This window comes from Erythrolamprus reginae, chromosome 7 (genome assembly GCF_031021105.1).
Source record: "Erythrolamprus reginae isolate rEryReg1 chromosome 7, rEryReg1.hap1, whole genome shotgun sequence".
Taxonomy (NCBI): Eukaryota; Metazoa; Chordata; class Lepidosauria; order Squamata; family Dipsadidae; genus Erythrolamprus; species Erythrolamprus reginae.
The window spans coordinates 86,934,959-86,953,262 of record NC_091956.1 but is presented as its reverse complement, the minus strand read 5'-3'; the positions used below and the strand labels follow the sequence as shown (position 1 = coordinate 86,953,262).

Below are 18,304 nucleotides of genomic sequence, written 5' to 3'. Positions count from 1 at the left end.
ACCTCCACTTCCGGCGTTTGGGCCCCGCCCCTCCCCACTTGTCGCGAGCCGCTTCCGGACAAGGGGGGGGGAGAAAGGGGGAAAAAACAAAGCGAGACGGAGAAATACACGCGCGCGCAGCAGCGTCCATCCAAGCCGCTCTAGGCGGGTCCTCTCTGTGGTTACGCAGACGGCGTCCCAGCCCTCGCGCCGTCTCCCCCCCCCCCACCCGTGAGGGACGGGGCGAGCAAGATGGCGGCTTCCGTGAGGCAGGAGCTGACCCAACTCATGAGCTCCAGCGGCTCCCACAAGGACCTGGCGGGGAAGTGAGTGAGGCGGAATTAACGGTCGTTTTCCGCGCCCCCCCCTCGTGGTTGTTGATAAAAGGATCGGCCGGGGTGGGGGGGGGGGGAGAAGCGAAGAAGCCGGATTTTGAGGGTCTGGGAAGGCCGGAGTGGGGAGGCTATTAGCTGGGGGAGTTTCCTCACGGACGGGCCCTGAGGAGAGGGAGACCCAGGGGTTCAGGCCACTCACTCCCAGCCCCTTTTCGGATTATCCATACAGGATAACGTAACACCCGGCAGAGAAATAAATTGGACGGAATGGTAGCGAGTGGCGAGCAGATGTATTTTATTTATTCTTTTAGGTATTTATGGTTGGATTTATCTCTCACGTTTAGTTCTTGAAAGTCAAGGAAGTGTGCATTAAGGGGCATGCATGTCCCCCGTCCTAATGTTTCTCTCTTACTAGTATCATACAAAAACAGTGTTATTTCTTTGTATCCTACCAATATGGACCTGACAAAATAAATAAGTACAAATAAATAAATACATAGTGCTGTCGTAACGACAACCCTGTGAGGCAGGCTGGGTTCAGACAGCTGTCAGCCTGCAGAGCTTCAAGGCAGCACTAGCCAGATTCATGGATGCCAAGTGTATCATACGTGGTGATTGAAACGGATGTCCAAGTGCCGCCTCTGTGTTGGTGGAGGCAGGCAGGGTCCCCTTGGGTCCCATTTGTTGGGGGTCAAGGGCAAAGGAGGGTTCTACCTTCTCTTTCTGCTCAAGATCCCCACGGACAATTGTTGAGCCACTGTGGGACACAGAATGCTGGACTCGATGGGCTTTGGCCTGATTCAGCCGGTTTCCATGCTTGAGGACTGAAATCTGCTGTTTCTAGCTCAGCACCTGAACTACCACATTAGACCAACTTTTATTATATGCTCATAACTTAGTGCAGTACAAAACACAGAATAAAGCAACCATTAGCAGTGGTTCTCAGCTTGGAGGTTGGGACCCCATTGGGGGTCGAATGACCATCTCGCAGGAGTTGCCTAAGACCATGGGAAGAGACAAATGTCCCCTGGTGTTAGGAACTATACCTTCTATTCTGGTGCCTTGGAACATAGTTTTTTGCACTCCGACCAATCAGGAGTTTACAGTGGGGGTGTCCCTCTGACCTTCCTGCCAATTGGTTTAAAGCTCTGTTGGGAAAATTGGCACTAGATTTATGGTTGGGGGTCACCTCAACATGAGGAACTGTATTAAGGGATCGCAGCTTTAGAAAGGTTGAGGATCACTGGTTAGTGCAATATCGTGCTGCAGTCAAGTGGAGTATTGATATAAAACAGGAGCCAATTAATAAAAAGATCTAGAACCTATGGTGTTTAGATCTTGCGAGAGAGAGAGTCAATTCAAGGCTGCCAACATAACCTAATGCAGCTGCCTCCTATTTTCCTCAGAACAACTTGTGAGGTGGGTTAGGCTGAGTGAGATGGATGGACTCCAAAGCTCCAGCTGCTTTCATGCCCAACGTAGGCCTACAATTCATAAGCTTTTGGGTTTGTTTACGCCAGCGCATTGACTTTACTAAACTGGCCCTCTCTTAAATCTCTTTGTGTTCAAAGTTAACGGGTAGAAAATCTGTTTTAAACTGATTTCGTAGGGGGTCTGTGAAATTGAAATATTTGTAGTGCTTTTTTAAAACATGAAATGTGTTCAACTGACAATTGGTGGAACCAAGCTGCAGTTCAAGAGCACAATGGATGATTTGACTGAAAGGTTGTATTCTAGTTAATCCCCAAAACCTAAGCAGAATGGGAACCTATCTATATCCTAGAATAAAGCAATGGCAATTATTTCATTATTGTAGTCAACTCACGAGAGTTGAGCTTGGCTCAAATAAGACTTGAATTACGTGAAAATGGGATTCCATGCTGTTCTTTCCAAGGACAGATCCTGAGGATGAAGCTCAAATCCTTTGGCTACCAAATGAGAAGAGAGAACTTACTGGAGAAGATCCTGATGTTGGGAAAGACTGAAGGCAAAAGGAGAAGAGGACAGGAGAGGATGTGATGTTAGATAAGGTCCACGCAGTGGCCATGAATTAGGCAAACTCTGGGAGACGATGGAGGACGGGTTGGGGGGAGGTGTCTGGGGTGCTTGGTCCATGGGGTTGCAAAGACTTGGACACAGCATCGTGACTAAACAACAAGACTGCATGGAATCCCATTAGGAAAATCTAATATTGTAGGAAGATTGCAGTGGCTAAAAAAAGACATGAATGTGTTAGCAGTTCCGGGCGTCTCTTCTTTGATGGGAACTGCAGAATTAGGGAAAGTATAAGATTATATCCAACTTTATACACTTAAAGACAGAAGGGTATTCCTGAACGTCTCTCAATTCTGAAAACAAAATGGCCATCCATATGTTATATCTGCTGCCCATCATAAACAATATTCAAAGAAATAAGGAACTGAAGTAAAGGAGAACAAGATAATTTCCCCCCCGTGTTTTATTGTATTTATATAACATCGAATTTCCATGAAACAATGTGTGATCTGGGTATAGTTATTTTTAAACAGTCATAATATGCATATTTGTTGCATTCATTACGACAATATTGATAATATAATATAATAATAATACTTAACATTATCTTCTTTAAATTCCTCACATTAACATTTCCTCTTTCCTCCTCCTTTCTTTTGTTTCTATTGTCAAGCCATTGATAAATATATATCCCATATCAAAAAATATTCAGTTCCTTTTTTATCCTTAATAATGAGCATTAATCTATCCATTTCTATGCATTTTAATATTTTCTTAATTATATTCTCATCTGAAGGAATCTCATTTTTCCATTGCGTGAATATAATTCTAGTTGCGGTTAGTATATGTATCTTTTCATCATATTTTTCTGGTAGAATGTTCAACAAAAATATCTCTGGTTTCAAGTCTATGTCTTGTTTTAGCATTTTTTTCCAACCAAGTATGTATTTTTCTTTAATATTTTTTAGCTTTGGGGCATGTCCCCCACATATGGTAGTATGAACCAGATGATTGATTACACTTCCAGCATTTAGCAGATCTATTTTTATATCTTTATACATGTTTGCCAGTCTTGCTGGTGCAAAATGCCATCTTTAAAACATTATACAGAATTTCTTTATATACAGTTGACATAGTCCAGGGGCAGGCAGAGTTGGCCCTTCTATGACTTGTGGACTTCAACTCCCAGAATTCCTGAGCTAGCATGATTGTCCTGGGAATTCTGGGAGTTGAAATCCACAAGTCATGGAAGAACCAACTTTGCCTACCCCTGATCTAGTCAATGTAGTATTTCTATCCCTGTTAGCCTCCACAGCTCCTGCTTGTTTAGGCTGCCATAGTGACAGGGGAGGGGAGGGAGGGTTCGATACTTGGGTGTGGGGAGGGGAAGTGCTGGAAGTGGCTCTACATGTGGCTAATTAGGAGGTTAGGGAGGAAAGTTCTCATGGCTCACTGCCAGGCTACATGGACATGTTTATAGCCTGCTCGAGGTCAATGGCTTTGATGGGCCAGATGTGGAAGGCCAACCGGCTGTCACACCCACCTGACATCTTGGGACATGGGGATTGGATGGTTTGCCCAGGGGGGCGATGAGGGAGGGATTCTTTGTATATGCATTTACAGGCCTTTTGACTCAGGACGTGTTTTCCCTTTGTCACTATCAGCTTTTGTCTAGTAAAAAGACTCCTTTGGACTTTGAATGGAAGCACCCCGGACAATCCCATAGTTTCTTCCATTTATCTAATTCCGTTGCATGTCCAAAGTTTTTAGCCCAGGCAATCATTGTCTCCTTTACCTGCTCACTTTCAAGTTTAATACTTGATAAGTAACAATATAATTTCTTTATGAGTTTTTCATCTGTTCCAGTTAATACCTGGTCTATTTCTGTTAACTCTCTTATTAAAACCACACGTTTCAGCATCTTTCTCACTACAAGGTTGTATCTGCATACGGAGCCACCATGCAATGTCCATCCACTGGCTACTAAGATCCTGATAATTTTTATAGGTTAAGGAAAAGCGTTCCAACTTACTTGTATACTGGTAGTATTATTTAAAAACGGGAAGAAATTAAATGCAAAGTTCTTATTTATGATGTAGAATTAATTGCCACCTATTTTTACAACTTCCTGGCAGGTATCGGCAGATTCTGGAGAAAGCCATCCAGCTGTCAGGAGCCGAACAACTGGAAGCCTTAAAAGCTTTCGTAGAAGCAAGTGAGTTTATTAAACTGCAACTGGTATTTATTTGTTTGTTTGTTTGTTGGATTTGTATGCCGCTCCTCTCCGTAGACTCCGAGTTGCAGGACAATGTTATTGTACGTAGTGAGCTGCAGTCAGGAAAATGTGTTTATGTGTGGTACCAAATTCTACATTTAACCAGAAATTAGCAGAGTTTCATATTTCTAACTAAACTCTGGAGTTTTCATAGTTGTTCTTAATAAACACTGAAGCCCTTTGTGGAATAGACTTATTTGTAGCGAAGCCCACTGGGAATCAATGCTTAGGATCACAGCCCTATGTATGGTGGGTGACAAGCTGGCTTTCTGAGTTGCTCTGGTACCTTCTTGTTTGTTATTGGTTTACAAAGAGAGACATTTTAGCAATCTGAATTCTTTATGAGTAATTTGGCTTTCTTGTTCCTGTGCGTGTAATGGATGAAAAAAGGATCCTTTGTTTTTACGATAAGAGTTTATATGAAATTGGGCCACATTTTAAAACTGTGAAATGTAGTTTATTTTTGTGTACTGCAGACACGAGATTGGAAGGTCTTGTTCAGGAAAAGTACTGGATTGTTAAAAATGCATTTTAAAAATACTGTAAGAAACACTGCAACAAGATTCCCGAATCTTCCTCATAGCGTAAGGGAATCAGTCTGCACCATAACCTTACGGGAGTAAATATTTGAACACCTGAGCCTCATTATTGTTCTGAATTGCTTAGGTTATAGCAGATTCAGCAGGTTCTTATCTGCCTGCCTCTGGATTGTGCAATGTGACACTGTGGTAGCATGTCAGGAAGGCAGAATTGCAGAACAGATCTTTGCTAGGCTGGTGCAGAGATTTTATGTCCCATACAATCAGTAGACTTTGCCCTTGGAACTGTTGGCTTATTCATTTTCAGGCTTACTAAGAAAGTGAGTTATGATCACAGCACTGTTTACAATGACAACACAAACGTGACATTATTTCCCTTTGTGTCTTTTCTGCCAGTGGTAAATGAAAATGTCAGCTTAGTCATTTCCCGCCAGTTGCTGACGGACTTTTGCACGCATCTTCCAAACCTCCCTGATGGCACCGCCAAAGAAATCTACCACTTCACCTTGGAGAAGATCCAACCCCGTGTCATTTCATTTGAGGAGCAGGTAAGGACAGTGCACAGTGTGGGTGATGTCCCTACCCCAGACCCACACTTCTCCTACTTATGGCATGCCTTTAAAAGAAGCTTTGGGTGATGGTTGTCACAAGGAAGAACATGCTATTTTAGAAAGAGAATTATAGATAGGAGAAGAATTTATGCCCCCCACTGCATTTGGGTTTCTATTATATTCAACTATTACTTAGTATATATGTCTGCATTGAAAGCATTTCACTTATTTTGGTTTGCTTCAGTCTTGAAATCTGACTATAACTGGAGACACATGGTTCTTTCAACATGCTGATGCTGCTAAGCAGCTTCGTGTTGCAATTTTTTTCTTTTAAATTGTTCATACTTTGGTTTGACCTCTAAAAGTGTTAAAAAAAAAAAAAGAACCGTAGGAAGAAAATACGTATTGAATGACATGCTCCCTGTGTGATGACAAAACATAGGTTGTTTTCTTTCTATGTCATTCTCCTTGTTACTGGGTTCTTACATTGCAATACATTTTCATTCATTCCCCGTCCGTCCCCATCCCCCCCAAAAGGAACCATAACAAAACTCTTGGGCTTTCCTTGTTGATGGATTTCATTCTGTAGATCAGCGTTGATCACTTCTGTGTAAATAAGAGCTGTCATTTATCTGATCATATTTTATGGTTACCAAGGCCATCCATCCTGAAAAACATTGAATCCTGGTTCCACGGGTTCGTTTTTCAGAGATTGGGAAAAAATGCCTGTTCTGCAAATAATCTCCTCAATATATTTGTTATGACAAGTCCTGTCAAAGTCTGTTGGGTGGGGGAAAATGAGAAACAGAGCCACAAAGGCCATTGAAGAACAAGCCTCTTTTGGACGAGATAAGTAGGTTAGGGTTTATCCTGTGCTTTGCCCTCCCTCCTGTCTCTGTCCAGGTGGCTTCCATAAGACAACACCTCGCATCCATTTATGAGAAGGAAGAAGACTGGCGGAACGCAGCACAAGTGCTGGTGGGGATTCCTCTAGAAACAGGACAAAAGTAAATGGAACAGTTGTCCTTTTTTCTTTAACACACACACACACACACACACACACTTTTTTTCTTTTTTTCCTTTCTTCAGCACTTTTCTTTTCAAAGTGATTGCGTGGCTATTGCTCTCCCAATATAATATAGAACTTTAAATCATCTCTAACAGTTGTCTTTGAAACAGAAATATACCACTAGTTTCAGCAAGCTTCTAAAAATGTCATCTTTGTTGGGATCCTTTTGATATAAAAAATGCTTATCTCAGCCAATGGCCACACATGACTGACCTTTGGAGGGTGGCCTGAGCTTGGTCTAATTACTGCAGTAATTATCTGGAGAATCCTCTAGCGCAGGGATCCCCAACCTTGGCCACTTTAAGACTTGTGGACTTCAACTCTCAGAACTCCTCAGCCAGCTTTGCAGTAAATCGATCATAAATCCAAAAATGTCCCCCAAAAGACAAACTACACCTGTTTGCCTCCCTGAAAAAGTTAGCCAGAAACTAACGTGAGGATGGATAATCCTGAAAGCCCGGCTGTTCAGCTATAGGACCATGTGGTCTTCCTGATAAAGAGATATAACTCTGTGCCACCTGCATCTTAATAGCTTGGTTCCTTCAGCTACTCTCCTGAAGCTATGGATTTGTCTCTTGAAACGTCTAGGCCACATCTTGCTTCTTCTTAAAAACAACATTCTGAAGGCTCTGTGCTTTGTGGTGTTATTTGTACACTTGGTATTTGTTTAAGTTTTGTGGCCATTTAGTTGATTGAATGTGATTTAGATACAGCCAGTAAATGCACAGCTCCTTCCAATCGCCCTGACTCTGTTCCGAATTAAGGGATTACAGGATCATAAAAAGGGAATTAATCAGATGTATAGGACAGGGCAGGGCAGAACACAGTAGAATTCTTTATTGGTCAAGTGTGATAGGACACACATGGAATTTGTTTTAGGTATATATGCTCTCAGTGTACATAAGGAGAATAAAATACATTCATCAAGAATAAAAAGATACGACACTTAGTGATAGTCAAGGTTACTAACAAGCTATCAAATCTGTACTAGGAAACAAATAAAAGCAATATAATTGAAAGAGATAAGCAACATGGTTATAGTAATAAGTGGGAAGAGATAGATAAGGAAGGGAAGGGAAGAATAATAGTAAATTATTTGACAGAGTTGTTGGAGTTAGTGGTTAAGCAGATTGATGGTATTAATCTTCGGCGAAGGGCGGCAGGCAAGTCTAATAAATAATAATAATGGGGGGAAACTGTCCTTGTGACTAGTTATTTTGGTGTGCAGTGCCCCATAGCATCTTTTTGAGGGTAGAAGTTGAAACAGTTTGTGTCCAGGGTGTAAGGGGTCAAACCATAAACAACCTCAAATTTTTATTAGTACAATTCTCCGTGCTTTACTGCAAAAAAAATGCAGACTGTTCCAATCCACTTGCAAAGAAGTGCGATCCTGCCTCTTTTCCCTATTCAAGGCAGTACAATGTAGATTACAAGTTGGAAACGTATCTGAAAATTGCGCGACTTTATCTGGAGGACGACGATCCTGTCCAGGCTGAGGCTTATATAAACAGAGCATCTCTTCTTCAAAATGAATCAACCAATGAGCAGTTACAAATTCATTATAAGGTAAAATATTCATCACGGGTTTTATTTTGTATGTAACTAATAGCAATAGCAGTTAGATTTATCTACTGCTTCCTAGTGCTTCATAGCCCCTCTCTAAGCGCTTTTACAGAGTGAGCACATCACCCCCAACAGTCTGGGTCCTCATTTCACCCACCGCGGAAGGAGGGAAGGCTGAGTCAACCTTGAGCCTGGGGAGATTTGAACTGCCAGATTGCAGTCAGCAGAAGTAGCCTGCAGCACTGCACTCTAACCACTGCGCCACTCAAATGCTAGATGATAACAAAACTAAGCATAAGGTCTTAAGCATAAAACCTATCAGGAAAGACTTAATGGACTCCATCTGTCTAGTCTGGAGGACAGAAGGGAAAGGGGGGACACGATCGAAACATTTAAATATGTTCAAGGGTTAAATAAGGTTCAGGAGGGAAGTGTTTTTAATAGGAAAGTGAACACAAGACCAAGGGGACACAATCTGAGGTTAGTTGGGGGAAAGATCAGAAGCAACGTGAGAAAATATTATTTTACTGAAAGAGTAGTAGATCCTTGGAACAAACTTCCAGCAGATATGATTGGTCAATCCACGGTAACTGAATTGAAACCTGCCTGGGATAAACATAGATCCATCCTAAGATAAAATACAGGAAATGGTATAAGGGCAGACTAGATGGACCAGGAGGTCTTTTTCTGCCGTCAGTCTTCTATGTTTATGTTTCTACTAATTAATGTTTATGGCTCCTGCATGCAAAGTTATGATATGTTCTTGTGCAATATGTTCTTAGGATGATCTGTTGTATTAAACAAAATACTTTTAACTGGTGGCTATAAGAGCGTGCGCTGTGTCAACAGGGTATTGGGAAATATACTCTAGATTTAAAATTGTCCAATGATCCCTATTCCTTCCCTCAGGGCTAATAGTAATAATAGTCACTGGTAGAGCTGATATGTAGAGGCAAAACGTTCACAAAAGGCCCTGCTGGCAATTTTTTTTTCCCCAGAGTCTTTTTCTTTTCTGCTGCTCTGAAGCAATGACTTAAATGGCAGCAGCTGCCGCATCCTCATCCCCAGAGAGAGTGGCATCTCTTCAGAGAGGGGCGGCATACAAATCCAAATAATAAATAAATAAATAAAATCTCATAATATCCAAACTGAACAGAACAAATGAGGTTCGATTGAAAGTAGTTGTTCAATTTAACTTTTGTTGTAAAAATAGCACCCACAGATTTGATTATTATTTATTATTATTTATTAGATTTGTACTTGATTGCTGCTGAAATCCGGTGTGTCCACGTGAGACCCTTTGCCATCCAAAACGGTCTTTTCGTGTCTCCTTTTTTCCAGGTGTGCTATGCTCGTGTCCTTGACTACAGAAGGAAATTCATTGAAGCCGCGCAAAGATACAACGAGCTCTCTTATAAGAGCATCGTGCACGAAAGTGAGCGGCTGGAAGCCCTGAAACACGCCCTGCACTGCACGATCTTGGCCTCCGCAGGTAGCAACGCCATAGATGGAGAGTGGCCTGCCTTCTATTCGAATGGTAGAAATATGGGCTGTACAGATTGCTGTTTTGAGGAGACTTCACGTTCATAGAATAATAGAAGTGGAAGGGACACCCCCACCGTCTCTGTGAACAGAGACTGCTCTTGCCCTGTCTCTAGGAGGGGGAGAGACTTTCGCTTGTGACTCACATTCCTTTTGCTTGTGTTTATCCGAGGTGAACAAAGACTGTCCCTGCCCTGACTTACCATAGTGTTCAGGGCAGGAGACACACTGGAGTATAAGACGCACCTTAGTTTTTGGGGAGGAAAATAGGGGAAAGAGTCTGCTAGCATCCTTAGTCGGGTCGGCGTTAGCAGATTATTTTATCCCCCGGTCAGGGCTTTACAAAAACCTTATTCAGAGAGCGTTTCAAGGAAAGGACTTGCAAGCCAGTAAGAGCTGGGAATATTGTGAGCACCTGGTTAGGGCTGGAAGGACACTTATTCAGAGCAAGTTCTACGGAGTGAGTCTACGGAGAGGGGCCGCATACAAATCCAATAAATAAATAAAGTTAGAGCAATGGAAAAAAAACCTGCAAAGACTTAGGGCTTGGAAAACATCCTTCGCAGAGAGTAACAATGGAAGAGCTTGCAAGCCCTAAGAGCTGGGAAGAGGGTTAGCAGCTAGTTAGGGCTGGGGGGGGGAGCTACATTCAGAGTATGAAACACACCCAAATTATCAGCCTCTGTTAGGGAGGTAAAAGGTGTGTTTTATACTCTGAAAAATGCGGTAAATCCAAAAGGGCCTTGTGTTACTTGTGAGTAAGCAGTTTGTGGAGGCTGGGTCAGAACCGGCTGGAGAGGTTAACCTGACTCTGTTATTGTGAGCCTCCCTGAGTGGAGGACGGAGGGGGTGGGGACACCGGGGGGGGGGGGGGGCGTAGAAACCCAAGGCCATAGACAGAACCGATATAAAGGGACTGGTCTTCCCGCTGTGTCTTCCAGGGCAGCAGCGCTCCCGGATGTTAGCCACCCTCTTCAAGGACGAGCGGTGCCAGCAGCTGTCCGCCTACGGCATCCTGGAGAAGATGTACCTGGACAGGATAATCCGAGGCAACCAGCTGCAAGAGTTTGCGGCCATGCTCATGCCCCACCAGAAGGCCACCACAGCTGATGGTACTTTGCCTAGTACGGGCCCTTATACTTGACTCTTTGAAATACGTTGTGCACAAAAGCACCTTCCTCTTGCCCCCCTGGTCGCCTGCCTTGACACCACCACATCTGCCGCCACTCAAGCCTCTTAAGTACAAACGATTCTGGGCTCCGTGTTTTTTGAGAAAGGTCTCGTTTCATTAGACACGTCCCCTCCGTTGCAGGGAGAAGCAGGTGTGAAAATCCCCAAGTCAGGAAACTCAGTTTCACAGCAATTCTTCTCAGGCCCAAGGAGCCTCAGAAATCTCTCTCTCCCCTCCACTCTCTTTCTTTCCCTCTTTCTCTCTCTCTCTCTCTTTCTCCCTCTCCCTCCCTCTATTTCTCCCTCTCTTTCTCTTCCTTCTCTCTATCCCTCCCTATTTCTATCTCTACTTTTTCTTTTGCTCTATCTCCCTCCCTTTCTTTCCTTCCTTCCTTCCTTCCTTCCTTCCTTCCTTCCTTCCTTCCTTCCTTCCTTCCTTCCTTCCTTTCTTTCTTTCTTTGGCAGGAGGAAGTGAACAATGGGCCATTCTGTCCTGAATGACAAAGCTGCAGGGCGATGAAGGCCACCAAAGAGTAGTGGATGAATCTGGAAAGGAAAATTCTGTATTTTTGTCCTCACGTGTTTTGTTTACATGTATGAAATGGAGGGGGTTATATGACTGTCTGTCTTCTAGAATGGGAAATAGAAAACACTATGGGCAGGAAGGGTGGTTTGGAAGGATTACGGAGACTCCTGTAATGTCTGCTCAGAATGGAGTTACATTTGAAATGGGTCAAAGAGGAGCTGGTCACGCCTGACTGCCGACTCTGGTTCTTGGCCGGCCTTCCTGATTCCTTCCCTAAATGCTCCCGCTCCCTTTATTCCCATCCAGGCTCTTTATTTTCTATCCAGATCGTCTTCCATTGTTCTGTAACAGACAAGCTCCTTCTACTGCAAAGCGTTTCTGCTTACACACAGACACTGTGGAGCTGTGGCTCTTCTCTCTGTTGTGGGATGTTAGTTTTACAGGCAGCATTGCTCTCCATCCAGTTTTGACCTTAGTTCTCAATAAACTTTATTTTTGGGAACAGATTCTATGCGGGTTAGTTAGGATTAGGGTTTCCTCTCCCTGCGATTTTGTTTTCACCTTTGTTTTCTCATTCGGACTTTTATGCAGGTCACTTTGGCTGTTTCCATTCTGTGTTAGGTGACCTTTCGGGGTAAGGTGGGGTCAAAGCTGCTGTTGGCACTGCCCACACCAGCGATGGCGAACCTTTTTTGGCTCGGGTGCCAAAAGTGCCCTCACCCATAATGCAATGCCTTCCCCCCACCCATGTGCAACCTCCCCCTGCGGCCCCGGCCCCTGGTGCATGCGCATAAGCCTCACTTAACCCTACAGACGTCTGGTGGGCCCGCTGGGCTGTTTTTTGCCCTCTCCAGGGGTCAGGAAAGCCCCCAGAGCCTGCGGGTGGTGAGACCCGGCCCAACGGGGAAGCCCCCTGAAGCCTCTCCCTGCCCTCCAGAAGGCCCCAAGTCAGATGCCCACTGCGCGTATAGGTGCAATGCCTCCGCGTGCCACCCGTGGCAGGTGTGCCATAGATTCACCATCACAGGACTGTGGTGATCGGAGTCCTCCCCTCTGGATGTCTCTTGTTTGCAAGCAGTAGAAGAAGCTGTTATAGAACAAGGTGGGCCGTTGGTTCTTTTTTGTAATGGGAGATGAGGCACCTATAGAACTCCTCCTGGCCCTCGTGGCTTCCGCGGTGGAAGGCGGAAAAGGGAAGGCCACGCTCCCTGCCTTCCGCGAGAACTTGAAACCCCATCTATGCTGCCAGGCTTGTGGTCGCTAGATCCTGGCTTCTGGCCAGTGAGTGCGTTGTATGCTTGTTGTTGAATGGGAATGAATGGCTTTTAATGTTCCAGGGTTTTTAGAGTAGCTAATTATATTAATTGGATTTTTGACTTTGATATTGTATGCTGTTTTTTATTGCGTTGTGAGCTGCCCCAAGTCCTCGGAGAAGGGCGGCATACAAATCCAATAAAATTAGTTTAGTATAGTATAGTAACAGTACAGTACAGTATAGTGTGGTGTGGTGTAATGTAGTATAGTATAGCATAGCATAGTATAGTTTTGTATAGTATAGTTTCGTATGTAGTATAACATTAGACAAGGAGGTCCCATTGTGGAAAGATCTAATTTGTAGCCCTAATAAATCTCTCAAATGAGTCATATTTGAGAAAGGCCAAGCAACGGGCACTGCTCTTGACCAATGGTCCGTGTCCATTAAGCAGTACGACCTTTCGGTCACTCCGAAAAGGTAGAACATGCCTATAAGGGCATTTGTAAGTAGCAGAAGGTTTCTGCTCAGCTGACTGAGCATAAAATAATTCCCATTGTTTAAAATCATAAACCTACGACTTGTTCATGATGTGGAGGCTTTATGAAAAATAGTGACATTGATGCGAATGGCCCAAACTGCCTGGCACGAAGAATCAGGGCGGCACATGAAGTCCCCGTCATTCACTCGTCCTTGTGTCCTTTTGGGTTGAAGGATGAACCGATAGATCACGGCTGTTGCCCAGGGGAGGCCTGGCTGGGGGCTCCTGCTAAGTGGCCCACCGAGGTGGTGCCCATCTATCTGACCCACTGCCAGCTGCTTTTGAACGGCTGGGACAAACGGCGCAGGGTCCCCCCATCGCGCGGCCGCACCTGGGCCTCGAAGTTAGTTCCACGGAAGGTTTATGGCTCTAGTCCCGTAACAGTCATCACTACACTGGCGCTGGGTCAGGATCCATGGAATTCAAGGGGAATGACCCAAACCGACTCCTCTGCTGACTCTGCCCCCCCTGCCCCCCAGGCTCCGTGTCTTCTGCCGGTTGGGGCCAGTCCTGTACACTCGGATTTAATGGACCCCTCCCCCCACCTTCTCAAACGAACGGTCAATTGGAAGTTTCACTGCATTGAAATATATACCTGTTCCCTTCTATTTTTTCTTAACACACACACACGCATATAGAACAGCACATGTGTTGTATGCATTATGTATATTTAGATGTTTTGTAGCTGACCAATAGATGTTTCCCCCTCCCCCTCAGGTTCTAGTATTTTAGACAGAGCTGTCATTGAACACAACTTGCTCTCTGCAAGCAAACTCTACAACAACATCACCTTTGAAGAACTTGGAGCTTTGTTGGAAATACCTGCAGCCAAGGTACATGTATTTCAGTGATGGGTTCGGTTTTGTTTTGCTAAACTGTAAATTGTGATGCTAAATCTTTGAGAGTCAGATGGCGGGAGCAGAATTATGGTGGACTTTGTATAAGAGTTTGCAAAGAACTGATTTTAAGAACCAACAAAACCGAGGAAGAACTGGTCTTTGGACGTGGAACAAGAGAGGCAAAGAGAAAACCCATGATGTGCTACTCTTGTTGCTATATTCGTATCATTTGGAATCAAACGGTACAAGATGCTTTCCCCCATGTTTTCTGAGCATGCCTTCCACGTTTGGGAAAAAGAATACTTCAGTCTGGTTTTCAAGTTCCCATTTTTAATGTTAGAATGTAACTGTCCGCTTCATTGGCTCTGCTACTTGTCCGCAAAGAGTTGTGTACTTCTTCTAACATTTAAGTTACACTGTATTGTAAGGCTCACACAGACCCACTCAGAAGTCCTGCGATGAATAATCCTGGGTCTTGCCTGGATTGTTCATGGAGGAGCTCAAAGTGGTGAGGACCAGCATATATATATATATAAAAAAATAAAAAAAAAGATGTTAGTGCAGTCAGATGGGGATGTGACCCAAGGATGGACTAAATGGTGGCAGGGTGAATTACAAGTAGATGTGCAAGAGATGAAAAACATAGTGGGGAATATAAGGAAAATGAAGATTACAAGGGTTAGGGAGATGAGAAGGAAAACGTTACACAAGTGGTATCACACACCTGTTCAACTTCCATATATTTACAGCAGAATGTTAAAAATACCTGTTGGCCTGGGTGTCGAGGTAAGGGGGTGTTCACGCCTATGTTTTGGGAATAGGATGTTAAATACACGATGGACAATGACTAAGGAAATGGCCGCATTCGTCAAAAGCAATGGATGGGAGAATTTAGAGGAATAAAACAAGCAGCGATAGAAAGCACTCAGGCGGTCATAGTCCTGGGTTGGACAATGCAAAATTGGTATCAGTACATGGTGGACCACATTCAATTTGAGATTATGGACAAGAGGACGAACTCGGCCAATGAAACCGATTTGCAACAACTGATGGGACGAGGAAAGAGGATACGTGGTTGGAAGGAACAGACTGGAATCACTTTATAATATGTAAACAGATGCTTTGCTCTTGAGTTAAAATGGTGCATATAAGAAACGCCCCCAATTTGGTGGAGGGGTGTGAGTGTTTGTCTGGTGGTGGGCACCAATCCCTGAGCCCTTGCTGTATGTCCTGTGTGTGTTTTATATTCTATATTTTAAAATCAATAGAAAACTGACCGACCCCTTGGTCTGGTTTTCCAGGCAGAGAAGATCGCCTCCCAGATGATCACCGAGGGACGCATGAACGGCTTTATTGACCAGATAGATGGGATAGTCCACTTTGAAAGTAAGCTTGGCTCTGGGCGGCTCTCGTGGCACAACCCGCTAAACCTCCTCCAGGTGGATGCCCCCTTCTCTTCCCCCCGTCCACCTGTGCGCTGAGGGGCTTTTCCGCGTTCAGTGGGGCAGGGGGCCAGAAGAGGCACAGCCTGACCCGGTTCCTTTCCCACGTCGTGGATGGAGGGACACAGAGGGGGGCTGCTAAGGGGGAAAGGTGACCTGTGCTTACCCCCGTGGCTCTGAGTGATAGTGGAGTCTAGCGCATGCGGAGACGCAGGTGCGCCCGTGTTTCGCACACGGAAGCAATAAACCGTGCTGAAGCACAGACCTACTTGCGTCTCCGCGCACAATTTTGCTTCTGCACCTGCACCGGGACTTCGCCAGCACTCGGAGCCACGGGGGCGAGCACAGGTCACCTTTCGCCCTTAGCAGCCCACCTGTGGAAGGACCCCCGCACATGGGCAGAAGAAACATAGCCATCTTCTGCCTGGCCAAACAATCGGAGGCAATTGGCTAAAGTCTTGTGCTAAACCTGCAGGCAGCTCTCAGCGGATGACCATAGCCAAGCCCAGAATGACAGCCATAGGCCACGTCATGCCGGTGTGGTTAAATAGGAGACCGTGGTGTGACCAGTCCACTCTTCTGGGTTTTGTTTTGTGGGAGTTGTGAAGCCTTGGTCGTTAGGCAAACCCGGGGTAGCAATGGCCAGGGTTTGTGTTGGAAATGGAGAGTGAGCCCCTGTTCCCAGCCAAAGGCGCCATAAGTGGCAGTCACGTGACCCTGCGGTGCTGCAGGCGGACGTAAATGTGGACCCGTTGCCCAGGGCCCCCAATGCAACCACAAGGCCACAGGGTTGGGCGGCATCAGAACTGGGCACCTGGGCTATAAAAACCTTTTGGAGGAATCTGCTGTCATTCCGAACAGCCTCTAAGCCAGGGAGGGGGAAGCTTTTTGCCCTCGGGTGCCGAAAGAGCGTAGGCACACCCTATTCCGCACACGCGCGGGTGCCCACCCCCATGATCCAGTGCCTGGCGAGGGCGAGAAGAGCTTCCCCTGCCCCCCGGAGACCCCCTGGAGGCTGGAAATGGGCCGGTTCCCAACTTCCGGTGGGCCCAGCAGAGCCTCTGGGTGAACCCCAAATCAGCTGGCCAGCACACGCAGGCACGCTGGAGCTGAGCGAGGGCAAGGGATCACGTGCCCCCTGTGCCCCCCCCCCCACAGGTTCACCATCGCTGCTCTAAGCAGTTGGTCAGTAAGTGAGGATCACTTGTAAGTAATTAAGCATCTATGCACCGTTGTAATGTAAGGCTATTACCTGGAGAGAGAAAGCCCTTGCCTGAAAGCTCTCTGGGAAAGGGTGAACGCTTGAGAAGGGCCGTTTTCTCAACGTCCAGGTGGGCTTGATAAACAGTTGCCTTAATTCAGACCTTACATTTGTGCAGTGATTCTCCCTTCCACCTCTAGGTGGCAGTCTAGGTACAGTGGAAGGGCTGTCAATTCCATGTTCTAAATTATCCAGGATATTTGCTAAGGTTTGTTGTGTAAACTGCATTTATCCGAATGAAGGTTACAAGGCCGAACCTTCTGCTGTTGCTTATTTTGTGCCCTCCTTTTGTGTTAGCCCGGGAAGCCTTGCCCACGTGGGACAAGCAGATCCAGTCGCTTTGCTTCCAAGTGAACAACCTCTTGGAGAAGATCAGCCAGACGGCCCCAGAGTGGACAGCACAGGCCATGGAAGCCCAGATGGCGCAATAGACTTTCGTCCCCTCCCCCACCCACCCACCCCCGTCCTCTGGATGGGTTTTTTTTTTTCTAAACAAAAAAGAAGTGAAATAAACCTAGGAAACTGAACTTCTGGCTTTGGTTCTACTTGTTGCTCTTAAGAACTTTGGTAGCGGTGCAGCCTGAACATTATTTTAAGCTGTAATTTAAACAGATGAACGTGTTTTAAGTTTTATATTAAAATTTTGGTTGCCATGTAACTTTGTGAATGTTTGTGTGTTGTGAAAAATTGAAATTCCGTTCTCTTTAGATACAGTTGCTCCAATAAAGATGGGATGGAAATTGAGCAGCTACTTGGTATCTGGATAATTCATTTCCTGCATTTTTATTGGTCTTTGCCCAAAAATAAAGCACTGTTTAAAAGCTGTTGAGCGTTAAAATGTAAGACTTGGCATTTATCTAACAGTCGCATGTTATCCAGGCAGGCTGAAATATTGCAAAGGGAATCCCCCCCAAAGGTGCTTTTTTCAAAGGGAAACGAGACCTTGGTTTTCCTTGAAGATGCTTCGCTTTGCTTCCAAGGAGCTTCTTTGCTTCTGACTGAATGGTGGAGGGTGGAAGGGTTTATATTCCTCCCAATCATCTGGACATTAGACCCCTTTCCGAAAGTATTGAGGCCACTTGGAAGTCTGTCTGGGCCTTCAGGGTCACCTGAATAGGGCAAATGGGTGTGGAACCAGTGGTTCAGAATGTGGATTTTGATAAGAATTATTTATCATTTATTCAATTTTTTAATGCCGCCCTTCCCCTTAGACTCAGGGCAGCTTACAACATGTTAGTAATAGCACTTTTTAACAGAGCCAGCTTATTCTCACCTCCCCTCCAAAAAGATATGGATCAAATTGAAGGGGTCCAAAGACGGGCTACAAAAAGGGTGGAAGGACTCTTAAGCAACAAACGAATCAGGAAAGACTTCATGAACTCCATCTGTAGAGTCTGGAGGACAGAAGGAAAAGGGGGGACGTGA

At 45.1% G+C, this 18,304-nt stretch overlaps 1 protein-coding gene across 4 annotated transcripts; it reads left to right on the top strand.

Annotated features, from left to right (window-relative positions):
* Positions 1 to 2: 2 nt before the first annotated feature.
* On the top strand, positions 3 to 17,537 carry COPS4 (COP9 signalosome subunit 4). Of its 4 annotated transcripts, none has more exons than XM_070758119.1 (10): positions 3 to 305; positions 4,445 to 4,524; positions 5,520 to 5,671; positions 6,578 to 6,681; positions 8,156 to 8,309; positions 9,648 to 9,798; positions 10,790 to 10,960; positions 14,055 to 14,170; positions 15,478 to 15,562; positions 17,177 to 17,537. In XM_070758119.1, the coding sequence occupies exons 1-10, from the start codon at positions 232 to 234 to the stop codon at positions 17,308 to 17,310; spliced, it is 1,221 nt and encodes a 406-aa protein (XP_070614220.1). In that variant the 5' UTR covers positions 3 to 231; the 3' UTR covers positions 17,311 to 17,537. The 4 variants fall into 4 exon arrangements, with proteins under 4 accessions (XP_070614220.1, XP_070614217.1, XP_070614218.1 ...); XM_070758116.1 differs by having other exon boundaries at positions 149 to 305; positions 10,790 to 10,972; positions 15,445 to 15,562; positions 17,177 to 17,406; XM_070758117.1 differs by having other exon boundaries at positions 150 to 305; positions 15,445 to 15,562.
* Positions 17,538 to 18,304: the final 767 nt, after the last annotated feature.